This window comes from Notothenia coriiceps, unplaced genomic scaffold, assembly GCF_000735185.1.
Source record: "Notothenia coriiceps isolate Sejong01 unplaced genomic scaffold, NC01 NC01_scaffold00000339, whole genome shotgun sequence".
NCBI lineage: Eukaryota > Metazoa > Chordata > Actinopteri > Perciformes > Nototheniidae > Notothenia > Notothenia coriiceps.
Genome location: NW_011333040.1, coordinates 7,294,775 through 7,310,528, shown reverse-complemented (window position 1 = coordinate 7,310,528; position 15,754 = coordinate 7,294,775). Strand labels below are relative to the sequence as shown.

At 42.8% G+C, this 15,754-nt stretch overlaps 1 protein-coding gene across 5 annotated transcripts in view; it reads left to right on the top strand.

Moving 5' to 3' along the window:
* The first annotated feature begins 8,451 nt into the window (after positions 1-8,451).
* The window catches only part of pcdh7b (protocadherin 7b), a 102,431-nt gene continuing 95,128 nt past the window's right edge, over positions 8,452-15,754 (top strand). For all 5 annotated transcript variants that reach the window (XM_010769684.1, XM_010769675.1, XM_010769701.1 and 2 more), the window contains exon 1: positions 8,452-12,310. In XM_010769684.1, the coding sequence (XP_010767986.1) occupies positions 9,236-12,310 (3,075 nt within the window). In that variant the 5' untranslated portion in view covers positions 8,452-9,235. The remainder of the gene's footprint in view (positions 12,311-15,754) is intronic.

Here is a 15,754-nt window from a genome sequence, read left to right as displayed (position 1 = left end):
ATTAGCAGGGGTTATTGTGCCAAACTTCCCTTTTAAGTGTCAGACTTTCAAGGCTCTCTCTCCGTGACAAGAGCCCGGCTCAATGGAGGATCGGAGTGTTGACACTGGAATTATCACAATACAAGTCGCCTCAGACCACATTTGCTCCAAAATAATCCATTCATGGCAGACACAGCGACCCTCGTCCTGTTGAAAAAAGGGGCCTCTGAATGGATGCTTTGAGAGGGTCCCTTCTGATGTTGGAGGGGCTTTTGAAAAGCTGTGTGTCTCTTGTGTCACTGGAGTCAGTGATTAAGTTGTGTGGGGGGTGACTAATGCCTACAATGTATATGCCCCTTGTACTGATGGGAGGGATACGAGTCAGTATTTGTAAGTGCTCGGTTCTTTTGAAACCTCTCCATTAGAACAATGAAACAAAGTTAAATATAAGGTTGTTTTTTTTAAGACTTTAAAGAAATAAGCAGTACACACTATTAGGAATAAAACTACACAATTGATTAGCTGAATGTAATTTTATAAAGTGTTTAATAATGCAAAACAAATCCAAACTGGCTCTCAACTGTTTTGGAAATACTAAATAGTAAGTCTAGACAAGTACGTACCAGAACAGGTCTCTACAGGAGTGTTTCTCTATCTTATTGTCTTATTCCCCCTTTGGAGGAAGACACTATTTACAGTAACTCCCCAATGGAATTCATGTTCACTGTAAAACCACAAGTCTGTATTTTGACTGACGTAATGTCACGCAATGTCACATCCATAGAGCTTATGTAACACACGTACTTACAACCCTAATTGTGGTCTTTGTTCTGGCCCTGACCTAGTTGTTTTTCTCCATAAATGTGACTTTTTTACACTTTAAACACATGTTACACCGTTAAGTGCAACTGTTTCCAACCAAAGTTAACTACAGTTCTTCTAGCTACTACTGTATTCAAACAGGTGTCCCTTTAGGGATGCCGGGTAACAATAGGACATGTATACTGTTTGGTTGATGTCAAGTTGTTGTGTATACGGTATATTATATATGTATTTGAATACCCAATAAGAGAGTTGATTGTTCCATCACTACTTGGCCACATGTCAATGTGTCCTTAAGAAATTAAACCTACCAATTAATATGCAAGGGCCTCACGTTCCACAAGAATAATGCTGACTGTACAGGTAAAGCAGAGGGAGAAACTAGACCAACAAAAAGTCTTCTTCTAGAAAATACCATTCTTTATATTTGGAGTTCTTCAGGTAGGGAATTCCACAGCTGCAGGGCCCAGTTTTCTTTTGTAATAAGACAGGCTTCAGTGCTAAGCGACTATCCGTATCACTCATGGCGTAAAATCAAGGTCAATATGACTCATGAACTCAGCAATAATCCCACTGGATTTCACTTTTCTCAACTGAACGAGAACAAGACACACTACTTCCTTTTCAAATTCAAAGCATGGCAGTATCCATTTTACCCCCTGTGACTACCTGAATGATCTGGGCGGTATTGAAACTTTGTGAACCAATTCTATTGTGTATTGTGATCTCTTCAACAGTACTTGCAAAGCCCAAGGGGGGGGGAGAAGGCAGAACAAGGCGTCGGGAGTCCCAAAATAGCAATTCGCCAAAGGGAGTTGGAGAGAAAAAAGGCTTGCGGAGCTACTCCACAGCACTGGACGCTTCTTCTCTGCGCTGTTGAGTCACTCCTTGTTGATGTTTTCTCTCTTGCCGTTGCCAAAGTGGAGGAATGCCGTGACATATTACAGTGAGGGCAGCACTACAAAGAGTCGCCTGAGAGTGGCCTTGGCTGGCCGCCATTGGCTGACTTTTTACACATTGTTGACGGATGGTTGTATATCTCTCCTGAGGGCTTGCAGTCAGAGAATACACAGTGATGGGCTACACACAAGCTCAACTAGGGACAGTGACTGACACACAGAAAAACCTACACATATGCATCGGAAGTGTGAATCAATGATTGCACCCACACATGCAAAGATGCGTCCGGAGGAAGGAAGATAAAGACATGCACGTACATCGATGCTATGTTAAGGGTTAGGCCTGATTCCTCTTGCATCGGGAGTCGTTGGCAGAATGTTGATAAGAGCGTGTGTGGTTGCTTTGCATTCACAGCTGTGATAAAGGAGACTGTAGTTCACCAACAGGATTTGTCCAAAGCGTTTAGAAACACATCTTTCCGCCTTCAGTCCGTGCTCATGAACACAGGAATAGCTTCACCTGCAAATAGCTGCGAGGGTGAAGTTTTAATTACAGTTCAATTAGAAAATACTTGCAGATGAAGTCGACAAAGCCCTGAATTGGTGTTAATGGGAATTAACAATATATTGCAATGTTCTATAAAGACACAAGTGTTACTTTTTCTTGATCTTCTTTTTCTTTTTAAATGAAGCCTTACTAGAGTTACAGAGTGCAATGTTATATTTAATTGACTGAATACGCCCCTAGTTTCACATACCTTAGCAACAGTGAAAAAACCCACGCCAATATATCCGTTTAGCAAAATCGACTTTGTTATCACCCTGCTTCAAACGCCTCCATTGGACTCCTTTGTTTGCTTCCATAACATACTGACATCACTTTGTAACACGTGTGCATCTATTGGTTAGCGTTCCAACACATTGTACATGATAGGCAAAGGGGTGGGACATATCTAAGCGTTTGACCGATCACAACAGAGCCGGCCAGCTAACCAATCAGAGCACACTGGGCCCTTGTTTCAGACAGAGGGTGAAAAGAGGTAGTGAAGCACAGATAGTGTGAGAAAAATAAAGTTTACATTTAAGCATGTAAACATGTCACAGTAAAGGCACAAAATACAAATATGAACCTGAACATGATCTTAATTTGGCCCCTTTAAGGGATTGCACGACAGAATTATCCAGCATTAGACGACAATTCACGCACGTACAAAAGTTTCTTTCCAAACTTTTGTGCTGAAAATAAAAACTAAATTAAGGATGGAGAAGAAAGATGGATTGAGATTGACGGCTTCCCATGGATGTGATATTACAGTTATACTTTTCGCACATTTCCAAAAACTAACTTTCACACTTTCAAAGCTGTAAACACATCAAATAAGACGGATTCTTGTATTGCTTCATTGGAAAGTCTTCGCTGCCTTTCTTTTCAGATGAGATTTCTATGGAAATCAACCCCATCTTGTGTTATATCAGCTGCTCCATGGCATTGAACCATTGGCAGCCTCTTCACTCTGACACCTCCACTAATGCACGTGCATAGGTCATATTTGTGCATGTGTGCATGTGAGTATTTCAGGCCTATCTGTATAATATAATGTACATACGCATTTGAATTTCCCCTCTGGATTTATGAAGTAGTTAATAAAGGCTGAGTATGCCCGTAAATTCAATCTAACCAAGTCCCACTTCTTTAGATATTTACAAGTCCGAGATTTTATTCGTAATCGTTTTCCAAGTTTCCCTGCTATTCCTCCTTCTACCTGGGTTGACACTATCTTAAGTATTAACCCTAACCTCAAGGTTACCATTTCAAAGCTATACGATACTCTTTTCACATGCCACCCTCTGCCCTCTGATAACTTTCGAACTAATTTGTCAGAGGACCTCAATATAGAGATAGGGACTGAGGTTTGGCAGTCTATTTTGAAACGTATCCACACATCATCCATTTGTGCCCGCCACGGGGTTTTACAATGTAAAGTGGTCCATAGAGTGCACTGGTCCAAAAGTGAACTAGCTCGCATCTATCATGGTACTGATCCTAACTGTGATAAATGTCACCTAGGACCAGCTAATCTCGCCCACATGTTTTGGACTTGCCCCACCCTATCTCAGTTTTGGAAGTCTGTCTTTGACTCACTCTCAGCTATCACGTCTGTTACCATCCATCCCTCACCCTTAATTGGCCTGTTTGGTGTCTTACCCGTTGACCATTTACTGCCATCCTATTTGGCTGAACTTGTAGCTTTCCTCACATTGATGGCTAGGCGCGTTATTTTGATGCATTGGAAGGGTCCTCGTCCCCCCTCTCATACACATTGGATAAAGGATGCCCTATACTTTGTGAAACTGGAAAAAATTAAACACTGTATTAGGGGCTCAGACTTGAAATTCACAAAAATATGGCTACCCTTCTGAGAACATGTTAAGTCCCTCCAGTTGGAGTCTGTCCCCATTGGCTGAGTCGCCCCCCTGTACCGCAACATCTCACAGGAATGCTCACAAAATGTTTCGCAGGTTGTTTTTTTGTTCTTTTCCCTTTTGGGATTTATTTTTTATTTTTTGTATTATTATTATTTTTTTTTATTTTATTTCATTATTACATTATTGTCTAATTGTAACTGATGTATTGTTTCTTGGGGTTGTTTTGTTAGAAATCGCAGGGGTAATGCATTGTATTGATGTCTTTGTGTATTGAAAATCGCAAAAATAAATCATATATAAAAAAAATAAAAGGATGAGTATCATGTTCGGCTTTTATGAATCGATAATTTCTTGTTTGCTTCTAGACAATATGCAAAACATCTATTTTTATTGTGGAACTTCTTGAACGTGGTATTTCACTGTCAAACTCAATGTTCGTCGTCTGATCTGAAACCCCCTCAGAAAAAGAGATAAAAAATACCTGATGGAAAATTCCAACATTGCGGTACCGCCATCAAAGCTGAATGCCAATTAGCGGGAATTTCCTGTCTCAAAGAAACCCTTTGCAATCGCACAGTTGGAATGTGATTTTTTTTTCAAAGCGACACAAGACATGTAAGAGAGCTCAATGGTGGCCACATCACCTGCATTCACATTTCAAGAGCAGCATCATACAAAGAAGAAGAACAAAGCTATGTATTCTCTTGTCTCTTAACCATATATTTGTCTAAAGAGGCAACTACGTCCTGGTTGGAACAAACAAATCAAGTTACGCCAATCACCACCCATATTAATCCACTTGGCTACCCCTGCAGTTCAAAGCTCCTGATGTCGTAATGATGGTGGCCAAGCTATAGGAGGTAGATTGCTCACCACAGTTACACCTAGAATGACGCATTACAAGGCACTGTATTCAGAAATTGGTCTCTTCTGTAATTGTGACTCAGATGGTGGTTACTTCAAAGAAAATATAAAGTGTTTTGCCTTTTTCAACATCGCCTGAATTCAGTCTTATTGACAGGTGAGTAAGGTGTATGCACTTTATTAAAGGTATCCTATGGAGTGTTCTCTAGCAGCATACAGCAATGTTTTTATGAATGGGCCCACGTTTTGTTGTTGTGTCAGATTTCACGCTACTCTTGGATAGTAAACACTTATATTTTGTTCACAAGAAAACTCCCCAGGCCACATTTAACTGCCATTACTCATTGTTTTGAAGCTTTTAGGAAAACAACTGTATTCTCCTTGTATGTGTGAATAACACATACAGTATGATGTTGTCAAAGTCTCCTTCTTAGGTGTGAAGAATGTTCTCTGCCAGGTACACACTTCATAATCCATCTTTTTCTTAACGTCTCGTTCACACTTACGTTACATCTATATCCACAGGAGAGTCAGACCCTTTGCTTTGAAATGTGCTTATTTAGAGCAACATGTATTTAATGTCATTGTACAAATACAATGAGATAAAGTTTACAACTTACTAATCGATGCTATAATAAGTAAGGTGAATATTAAAGAGTTAAAATAGTAATAGGATCACATCATAAACAGTATCCGACATAATTAAAATAGTGTAACAACACGTGCATAATTAATATCAAATATTAGTCTATGAATAATGTTTTTGTATGAGAAAATGCACTTACTAAAAACATTGAATTGCAACAGCTTTCACCGTTGGAGAGTGTGTGATAATTGTAGACAATGTGTGATGCATTGCTGAAAGACTGGAGAACCGGAAATATTAACTTCATCACGATTGATAGACTGTCTATAAGAAGATATACAAAAAATACATTTTAGGGCACTACAAAAAGTGAATAATGCATCATCTCTTGTCAGGATTGTTTTAATTCCATGCTATCGGTCATTGCGTGGGTGTATGAGTCAGTTTTTTTGAACATCTCGTTCTCCAAAAACCTCTTTTTTTTGCAGATGAGGTTATTTTGTAACAATGTGGAGTGCTTTCCCTAGCATCAGTTGAGTGCACTCATCCACTCAAGAGCAAGATCAATGCCACACACAGCTATGATAATCATTGCCAGTGATGATTTTGTGCCCTTCACCTTTGTGGTTCTGATAGTAAACACCTTTTCAGAATACCCTAAGCTCAGCTCCACACTGTACGTGGCTATTCCAAAGGCCTTGGGACACAGAGTTTGTATTTCCTTTGATTCTTGTTTGAATAAATACTGGCTGTTGCATTTCCAGGCTGTCAAGAAAAGAATCATGTGTTGAATGTGAGTCTTTGGATGTTTTGAAGTGCCTTGAGGGTCGGTTTAAATTCTCCAAAGAAGAAGACCATAAATGTCACTGTGTTAAATAATTGTTTTGACAGCACGGACAATTACAGAGTCATAGTTGAGCACATTTATGTTGATAATGGGTTTAAACATATACAGGACTGTCTCAGAAAATTAGAATATTGTGATAAAGTTCTTTATTTTCTGTAATGCAATTAAAAAAACAAAAATGTCATACATTCTGGATTCATTACAAATCAACTGAAATATTGCAAGCCTTTTATTATTTTAATATTGCTGATTATGGCATACAGCTTAAGAAAACTNGTCGGTTTAAATTCTCCAAAGAAGAAGACCATAAATGTCACTGTGTTAAATAATTGTTTTGACAGCATGGACAATTACAGAGTCATAGTTGAGCACATTTCTGTTGATAATGGGTTTGAACATATATATACAAAAATGCTTTCAAGTATGTTATTGTGGGAAAGTGTTATATTGTACTAGCTCTTTACACTTGCTGTTTTTAATGGATTATTTCCACGTTATTGCTCACGAAACATAGTCCATTATAAGGTTGTTTGAATCAAATAACATGCATCACACATAATACTCATATTTATAATTCTGAGGGATGTTAGACAACTATATATAGACCACTATGTATATGTGTGTATATATATTCTATTCTACATTTCTCACAAAAACTGCCTCACTACACTCACTTACTCTGAGACCCTGGCTCTATTAATCCATTATTGTGTTGGCTATACAACACATTTCCACATTACAAGTACAGCACAAATGATTTTACAGGATTTATTGTATAGCCTTTTGAGGGGTTTTGTTATAACGTGACGATAGAGGGCGCTAGTAAGCAAGGATAAAGCCACTGCTGGAATTCAGACAGCCGTCTGAGAGAGCTGCAGCTGCTGAGACCGGCTCCCTCCCCCTTTCTCCCACTCTGCCCCTCACTCCTCCACTCACTCATCCACTGTATAACATCACACAGCGACGCACTGCCTCTATAATAAAAGAGGAGAGCATCCCCAAAGTTATAGGAGACCCTCACCGACACGGATTAAAGCACAAGTTCCTTCCTTTTATAAGCAGCAAATGCTTATACGTGCTGTGGATACATAAACAAATTCAGCCCGAAATGTGGCCAGATTGACCGGCAGCGTCACATGAGTGTTCGCTCAACACTGTACCAAGACAAGTATTACAATGCAGCTGAAGTAGGACACACACCGCGCACACTAATCTTACACATGGAGTTGCGCAGTGGCCGAGAAAGATCGTCTATAGTGGTAACACGGGAGGGGATTTACTGACTTTATTCCTCTTTACGCAAATTAATTCCAATCCACTGTCTCACTTTCCTGAAGTGGACTGAGCAGCATGAGGGTGGGTGATGCGGAGCACGCTGATCTGGGGAGCACAGCCACTGGCGACCACACGCATTCATATTACTAAACCATAGCAGTGTGCGCGCGACACACACACACACACACACACACACACACACACACACACACACACACAGCCCCGTCCCGTCCTGTCTCGCATGTCCCGCAGCGTCTGTGTGTCCTCTGCGGGGCAGGGATTTGGAGCTGAATCGTATAAAATCATGAAAATAAAAACTTGTACCAGTGCGTAAAAGTTGCATTTCTGGTCACGCAATAAATCTCTCTTGGCAGAAGCACACACTTCCCCACTATGGTCGTTAAACATGCTATACATTCTTATAACTTGTATGTTTTGGTGGGATATCTTCCCACATTGCATGCCCACATATACAGCGCTCACAAAGTGCCGTGCCACGTTCCGAGGAAATACCGTAAAACGACCATTTATTATTATTATTTAGGCATTTCCTCTCTATGTCCAATTCCTGTCAAATATTGTCTGCCGGTGTCTGGACCCGGCGATCAAGACCAAGTCCGACCCTGTTTACGTGCGCACTTCTGGGGGGAGAAGCAATCTGAGGGAGGTGGAGAGTGAAAGAGAGAGAGATAGGTTGAGGCAGAGGGAGAGAGAGACTGCAATATCATTTGTGAATCCCTCTCACAGTGCTGCAGATAGGGGCTGCCAACACATGCGGCGCGTCTGCAGGTGAGGGAACAGGCTAGAACACACTGAGGAATTCATCCTTTAAAAGACAAACAGCGACGGATATACACTGTTTTAATCCTTTAGATTTTTCTTCTGAGTGCAATCTTTGCATTGTGGAGTTCCAAAAAAAAGAGAGAACTGTACTGCTGTCTGGCTGGAAGTGACTTGGAGGAAGAGAGCAGCAATCGGACAAGTAATTTCATATTCACAATCCTCCAGATCGGAGAGTTGACAGGTGTCCAACACTCGCAGTGAGACGAGTTTGGAAACTGCGCGGGCATTTAAATGATCCTCTGACATATGTGGACATATCGGAATATTGCAGCCTCACCCAAAAAAAAAGCAGATTGAACGACAGACTGTGAGTAAAACGGCGGCGTATGGACTTTCTGGTGAAATGATGATCGGACTATAACATTTTTGCTTTTACGTGCATGAAATTCAGATATCTGTGGGAACACTCTGTTGAGTTTTGCTTGTCTTTTTTGTACTAATATAAGGACAGAGCAACTAACATTCAGTTCTGGAGGAGGAAAAAGCAGACGTGCACTTGCTGCTTTGCACTGCAGCAGGAGCGATGTAAGAAGTCGTCCGGAGGATGAAGTCTCACGCATCCCGCAGCAGAGGGTTTTGCTCTGTATGAAAACGATTTTTTTTTCCTTCAATATTCGGACTCTCCGCTAGTGATTAATTTTCCTGGACATTTATTTTTTCTCATCTAAGTGGACACTATTTCAAGGGGGAACAATGAGGACTACTGGTGCAGTGGACTATTTGTACTATTGCATGCTCATCCTGCAGTTTGTGCATCAGCCGGCTGCCAAGCAAGTGCTCCGGTACCGTTTGGCTGAGGAAGGACCTGCCGATGTCAGAGTAGGGAACGTGGCCGGCGACCTGGGCATTGTTGCCGGGTCCGGTGAGGTGACATTTACGCTAGAATCAGGCTCCGATTTTTTCAAAATAGACAACATTACAGGTGAGCTCACCACCAACGAGAGGCGCATAGACCGTGACAAATTACAGCAGTGCCAAATGATATTTGACGAAAATGAGTGTTTTATAGATTTCGAAGTGTCAGTGATTGGGCCAGCCCAGAGCTGGGTCGACCTCTTTGAGGGAAAAGTCATCATATTAGATATAAATGATAACACCCCCTCTTTCCCTTCCCCTGTCCTGACACTGTCTGTGGAGGAAAACAGACCCATTGGAACCCTTTATCTGCTGCCCACAGCTACAGACAGAGATTTTGGGAGAAATGGAATAGAGCGATATGAGCTTATACAGGACAATGGGGAAAACTCAAGGCGCTTGGGCTCTTCTGGGGATTCATTCAACGGGAAGAGGAGATTTGAAGAAACCGCAAGCAGGAGCAGCGTCTTTGAACTGCAAGTTGCTGATACTAGTGATGGAGAGAAGCAGCCTCAACTTATCATTAAAGGGGCCCTTGATAGGGAACAGAGAGACTCCTATGAGCTTACGCTGCGAGTTAGGGATGGAGGAGACCCCCCTCGCTCCTCCCAAGCCATTCTTAGGGTGATGATCACTGATGTGAATGACAACAGCCCTCGCTTTGAGAAGAGTGTGTATGAAGCTGACTTACCAGAAAACAGCTCCCCTGGCGCCCCCATACTGCAGCTCAAAGCGGCTGATGCAGACGTGGGGGTTAATGGTCAAATAGAGTATGTGTTTGGGGCAGCCACAGAGTCAGTGAGGAGGCTGCTGAGGTTGGATGAGAGCACAGGGTGGTTGAGTGTGTTGCACCGCATTGACCGTGAAGAAGTGAGCCAACTGAGGTTCACAGTAATGGCCCGTGACCGAGGTCAGCCACCGAAAATGGACAAGGCCACTGTGGTGTTGAACATCAAGGATGAGAATGACAACGTTCCTGCTATAGAGATAAGGAAAATTGGACGCATATTCTTAAAAGATGGCATTGCTAACGTGGCGGAGGATGTGGTGGTGGACACACCCATTGCCTTAGTTCAGGTGTCAGACCGCGACCAGGGAGAAAATGGCATTGTCACCTGTACAGTGGTGGGGGATGTTCCCTTTCAGCTCAAACCAGCCAGCGAGATGGAGGGAGATCAGAATAAAAAGAAATATTTCCTCCACACTTCTGCAACGCTGGACTATGAGGCCACACAGGAATACAATGTGGTCATAGTGGCTGTGGACTCTGGAAGCCCCAGTCTTGCAAGTAATAACTCTGTTATCGTCAAAGTTGGCGACACTAACGACAACCCTCCTATCTTCAGCCAGAACGTAGTAGAGGTGTCCTTTCTGGAAAACAATGCCCCCGGAGAGAGGGTGACAACAGTGAAAGCCATCGACGCAGATAGTGGGAAGAATGCTGAAATAGCCTACTCCCTAGACTCATCTGTAAATGGGATTTTCTCCATCGATGCAGACAGTGGAGACATCCGAGTAAACACCATTCTGGATAGAGAGCAAACAGAGCACTACGAATTCAAAGTGATAGCCAAAGATAAGGGCATACACACTCTACAGGGCTCTGCAACAGTGGTCGTCCTTGTGGCAGACAAGAATGACAATGAGCCAAAGTTCATGCAGGATGTGTTCACCTTCTACGTCAAAGAAAACCTTGAGCCAAACAGCCCAGTTGGCATGGTCACAGTCATCGACGCAGATAAAGGCCAAAATGCAGAGATGCGTCTTTTCATTGAGGAAGAGGAGGAAAACTTTTCTATTGAAAATGACACTGGGACTATTTTCTCTACCTTGTCCTTTGACAGAGAGCAGAAAACGACATACACATTCCGAGTAAAAGCTGTAGATGGTGGAGACCCTCCCAGATCTGCCACCGCCACAGTTTCACTCTCTATCATGGATGAAAATGACAATGCACCAACAGTGACTTTCCCATTAAACAGCTCCTACACCCTGCTTCCTCCCTCCAGTAACATCAGAACAGTAGTCAGAACAGTCATAGCCACTGACACAGACACCGCCGTTAACGCAGACTTGAGCTACAGCATCATTGGGGGAAACCCCTTCAGGCTGTTTGAGATTGACGGGGGCACTGGTGTCATTTCACTGGTGGGGAAGTTGGAGCAGAAGCACTATGGCCTCCACAGACTTGTTGTCCAGGTGAACGACAAGGGCCAGCCTTCACAGAGAACCACCACGCTGGTCCATGTGTTTGTCAACGAGACTCTTTCTAATTCCACAGTTGTGGAGGCCCAGGTGGCTAGGAGCCTAAGCACATCTCTGAACACCAACATTGCCGGTGACCCCAACTATGATCTGAGCAAACAGCGGCTGAGCATTGTAATCGGAGTAGTTTCGGGCATCATGACGGTAATCCTCATTATTCTAGTCGTCGTCATGGCCCGTTACTGCCGCCCTAAGAATAAGAATGGCTACGAGGCTGGAAAAAAGGATCACGAAGACTTCTTTACGCCACAGCAGCACGATAAGGCTAAGAAGCCCAAGAAAGATAAGAAAAAACTGAAGTCCAAACAGCCACTTTACAGCAGTATTGTCACCGTAGAGGCCTCCAAACCCAACGGGCAGCGCTACGATGGCGTCAACGAGAAGCTGTCGGACAGCCCTGGCATGGGCCGCTACCGATCGGTCAACGGAGGGCCGGGGAGCCCAGATCTGGCCCGGCACTACAAGTCAAGTTCACCCCTCCCTACTGTCCAGCTTCACCCGCAGTCACCGACAGCTGGAAAAAAGCACCAGGCAGTTCAGGACCTGCCCCCTGCCAACACCTTTGTTGGCACTGGAGATAACATTTCCCTTGGATCTGACCACTGCTCTGAATACAGCAGTCAAACTATCAACAAGTACAACAAACAGGTAAGAAGACACATCTCCATGTTCTTTCCTCTCCCCCCACCTCCCCCCCTCCAACACTCTTAAATGTCTTCTGTTTCTTCCTCTTAGTGTTCTTTCTACCATAATGCTTTCTGACAGGGCTAGTCTCAGTAGTCTTGTTGCCTTTATGGTGCTAATGTGTGTCAAGTTAGCGGTATTGATCTGTTTTGGTTTGGAGTGCCATTCACATGTAATATTGAAAGGGAAGGTTTAGATTTGCTGATGTAGGGGGTATTGTTACCACTAGACCAGACATGTCCAACTTTTTCCCTTTCATCCTGGCATTTGTTGAGGCAACCTCTTCTGCCCGCAGTGTCACATCTACTAACCTTAGCAACAATGTGCCGGAGTGTTGTAGACAGCTCACATAAGGGTTTGGTTTTCGCAGTTATTTTATCCCAGAGGGGATCATGCCAGGGGCCGGCTGCCTCCCCCCCCCACCCCTTAGCCATGTCAAGCCCTTCCCTGCCCCTCTGTCTGTGACAAGGGGGCCTTGTCTTCTCAAGGAAGAGAGAACAAAAACTAAATAGGATAAGAGAGAAAGGTGAATGCAGCACAAACATGGCTTTGTGAGTTTTATAGACTCGGCTTGAGTAGGAACATCTGGCCAGGAGCTAATATGAACATTCCTCTGCATCAATTCATTGACCTAGCTGTGAAATTGGACGTTTTTATATCACCTCCCATATTTTGCCTCAGCTTTTTTCACTCCCTTTATCCTCATATATAAATGTCCATTATCTTATACCTGCTTGTCTTCCACTATCCTCCAGCTAGTGTTATCTCACTGCTTTTTTTTGCTTTCCTTTCTCCCCGTAACTATCTTCTTACATTTGCATTGCTGAAAAAAAAAAAGGTGTAGGTGGGATGATGGGATATTCAGATGTAGGCTTTTTAAAATAGTTTAATTCTTTATTTATTTGGGGTCACATTATATTAAGAGTACAGTTCTGCAAATCATATATTTTTAGAAACCCGAATGTGGGCTTTTATCAATTTAATCTTTATAGAATTTGGCAGTTTTACCGCTGTGACGTGCAACAGCAGTAGAACATGAAGTTAATATGCAATGAAGTCAGCTGATTTGCATTTTCAGGAACAAATAACCCTTTTGTTTAATGTATTGTCTATGGCAGTCTGATTATTGATAATTATTTTAATAATGTCAGCAATACTCCTTTTTGAGGGCAGTATTCTCTCAGAACACAGCTGGATTGTTACCTTTTTTTACTCAATTTCCCCCCTTTTTTTTTCTTTTTGATAAATCTCTTTGTTCATCTTTTTATAGTATATGCAATCTATCGCACCTCCAACTCTCGTCTGGCCTTGTGTAGCACATCCTTGCATGCCTTGCCTCCTCCCATGCTGCCACGCTTCTCCCACTGTATTCCTTTTTTTCTCACTTTTTTCAGCCACCCTTTACATTAGTGATCTCTGCCTTGCCTTTTTTCTTACAGTGGTCTCTTTTTAAATCTCCACTCTCATCTCTCTATATCCCCTCCCCTCTTCTAAAATCATTTCACTGTCCTTTTACTTCTCTCCCTTCTCTACCACTGCTCTGTCTCTAATATGGTGTATTCACTGAGCTGTTTCCCAGAGTGTGAGGAGTGCTGTTGCTTTCCGATGTCTCCTGCATAATTAAAAGGGCACTCTATTTGCTGCTGCGGCAGCAGCATGTATTGTGTGTCACTATGCTCCACTTTTATAATTATTTATTTACTCCCTACATTAATGCTGTGGTAACTTTTATGGACTGTGCATTTGTTAGAAGACAGCGTCGGGGGAAAACCAAAATGCACAAAGATATTTTTCTTGTGATTTTAGTCCGTTCCGTTCTGACATTCACATTGAATACTGAAGAAAGTGTTTACTGGTCTACAGGGCAATATCCACGTTTACTGTGTTTTAGCCTGTTTGGTATTTAATTTACAATAGCTAGCAGGTAATCAAAAAGCCTTTTTATATCCCATGGGCTCAGTAAATACTCAATGTTGATACATTATGTTGGGGTGAATAGGGTGTAATTTAATGGCTGCACAAGAGAGCTAATTGAGGAGAAGGTGCGTATTGTGCGCTCAATTATGGCATTAAACAGCCACCTCTGTATTAGATTAAGTAGCGAGGCGGTCATGCTCTCGATTTTAGGGACGCAGCCTCTAGAAATGTTCTGTTCTCATGAAAGTGGCACTACAGTTTAAAGATATAATAAAACACTTAAGGGCACTCGTGTTCCTCAGTTAATGGAACAATTTGGGCAATATCTGGATTAGTGGTTAAAACTTGTGGAAGGAAACAAGATCATATTTTGTATTTTTTCTTAGAAGAAAAAGGTTTGACTTAGCTGGAATGAATTCAAATCACAGAGGTTATATTTTAAATTTGACTCTTTTATCACATTTAGCCAAAAACAAGTTGAACCTGTGCATGGTTAAGATTAATGACAGGGGAAGTTTTTCATTGTGTGTGCACATACACTCCCTCGCCCACAAACCCATATCCTTTACCACTCCCTCTCTTTTTGTCTGCCTGTGGGAAGAGATAGAGACAGGCACAAGAAAGACGGCCCTGTTAGCGGTATAGAGAATGGCCCCTACTGTTTCACAGGGGACTCGGGGGGTCGGGTGGAAAGATAGAGAGAGAGAGAGACGGGGAGGGCGAGGGAGGGAGAATAGTGCTGACCATTGACTGTAATCTCTGAGGTATCAGGTTCCGTCTTTCTCTCTCCTCGCCTACCTAATCTTACAATAACTGCAAAGGCAACCTGCTCGGCCAGGTAACCAGGCAACTGAGGGAGTTAATCGGTGAGGCGAGCCTTTCCTTTTAGCCCATCAGACATTTAAACAGTCATTAAGCTGATCTAACTGTGAGGAGAAGCCAGTGTGTCACCCAGCGTCTGTTGAGGCTTGAACAGGACGTGCAACAGCCTTGACATTTATTTGTATCTCCATCGATTGGGACTTTTCATATTTCCTGGTTTTAGCTGGCTACATTACACTTGGTGTATCTGCTCCTTACACACCTGTGTCAGATTCTAGTCGTGCGAGCACTTTACAGAACACTTAGCTCTATTACTTTTGGCAGTAGCTTCCGTTCCATCCAGTGCCAGAAAATAATGCCGTCCAACTGTAATGCAGTGAGGAATTAAATAATTTAGCCTTCGAATTAGCACGAGCCATCAGCTTTTGTTTTATCTCCCCAGTTCAAAGCGTCCACTCGTGCCCAGGTGGATCACTTAGAATCAGTGGTGAGCCACAGCAGCTTGTATTCTGTGCTCTCGCAGCGTAGCCCCTCAGGGCAGGAAACACTGTGGCCCCATACTTATACCAGATTATCCTGCCTCGGGCTGATGCAGCAAGCAAAACTGGACATTGTCCTTAACCCAGCCCCCAGTGTTGGCCCCCCGCGCTCTGGCCAGCTGTTCCCTCT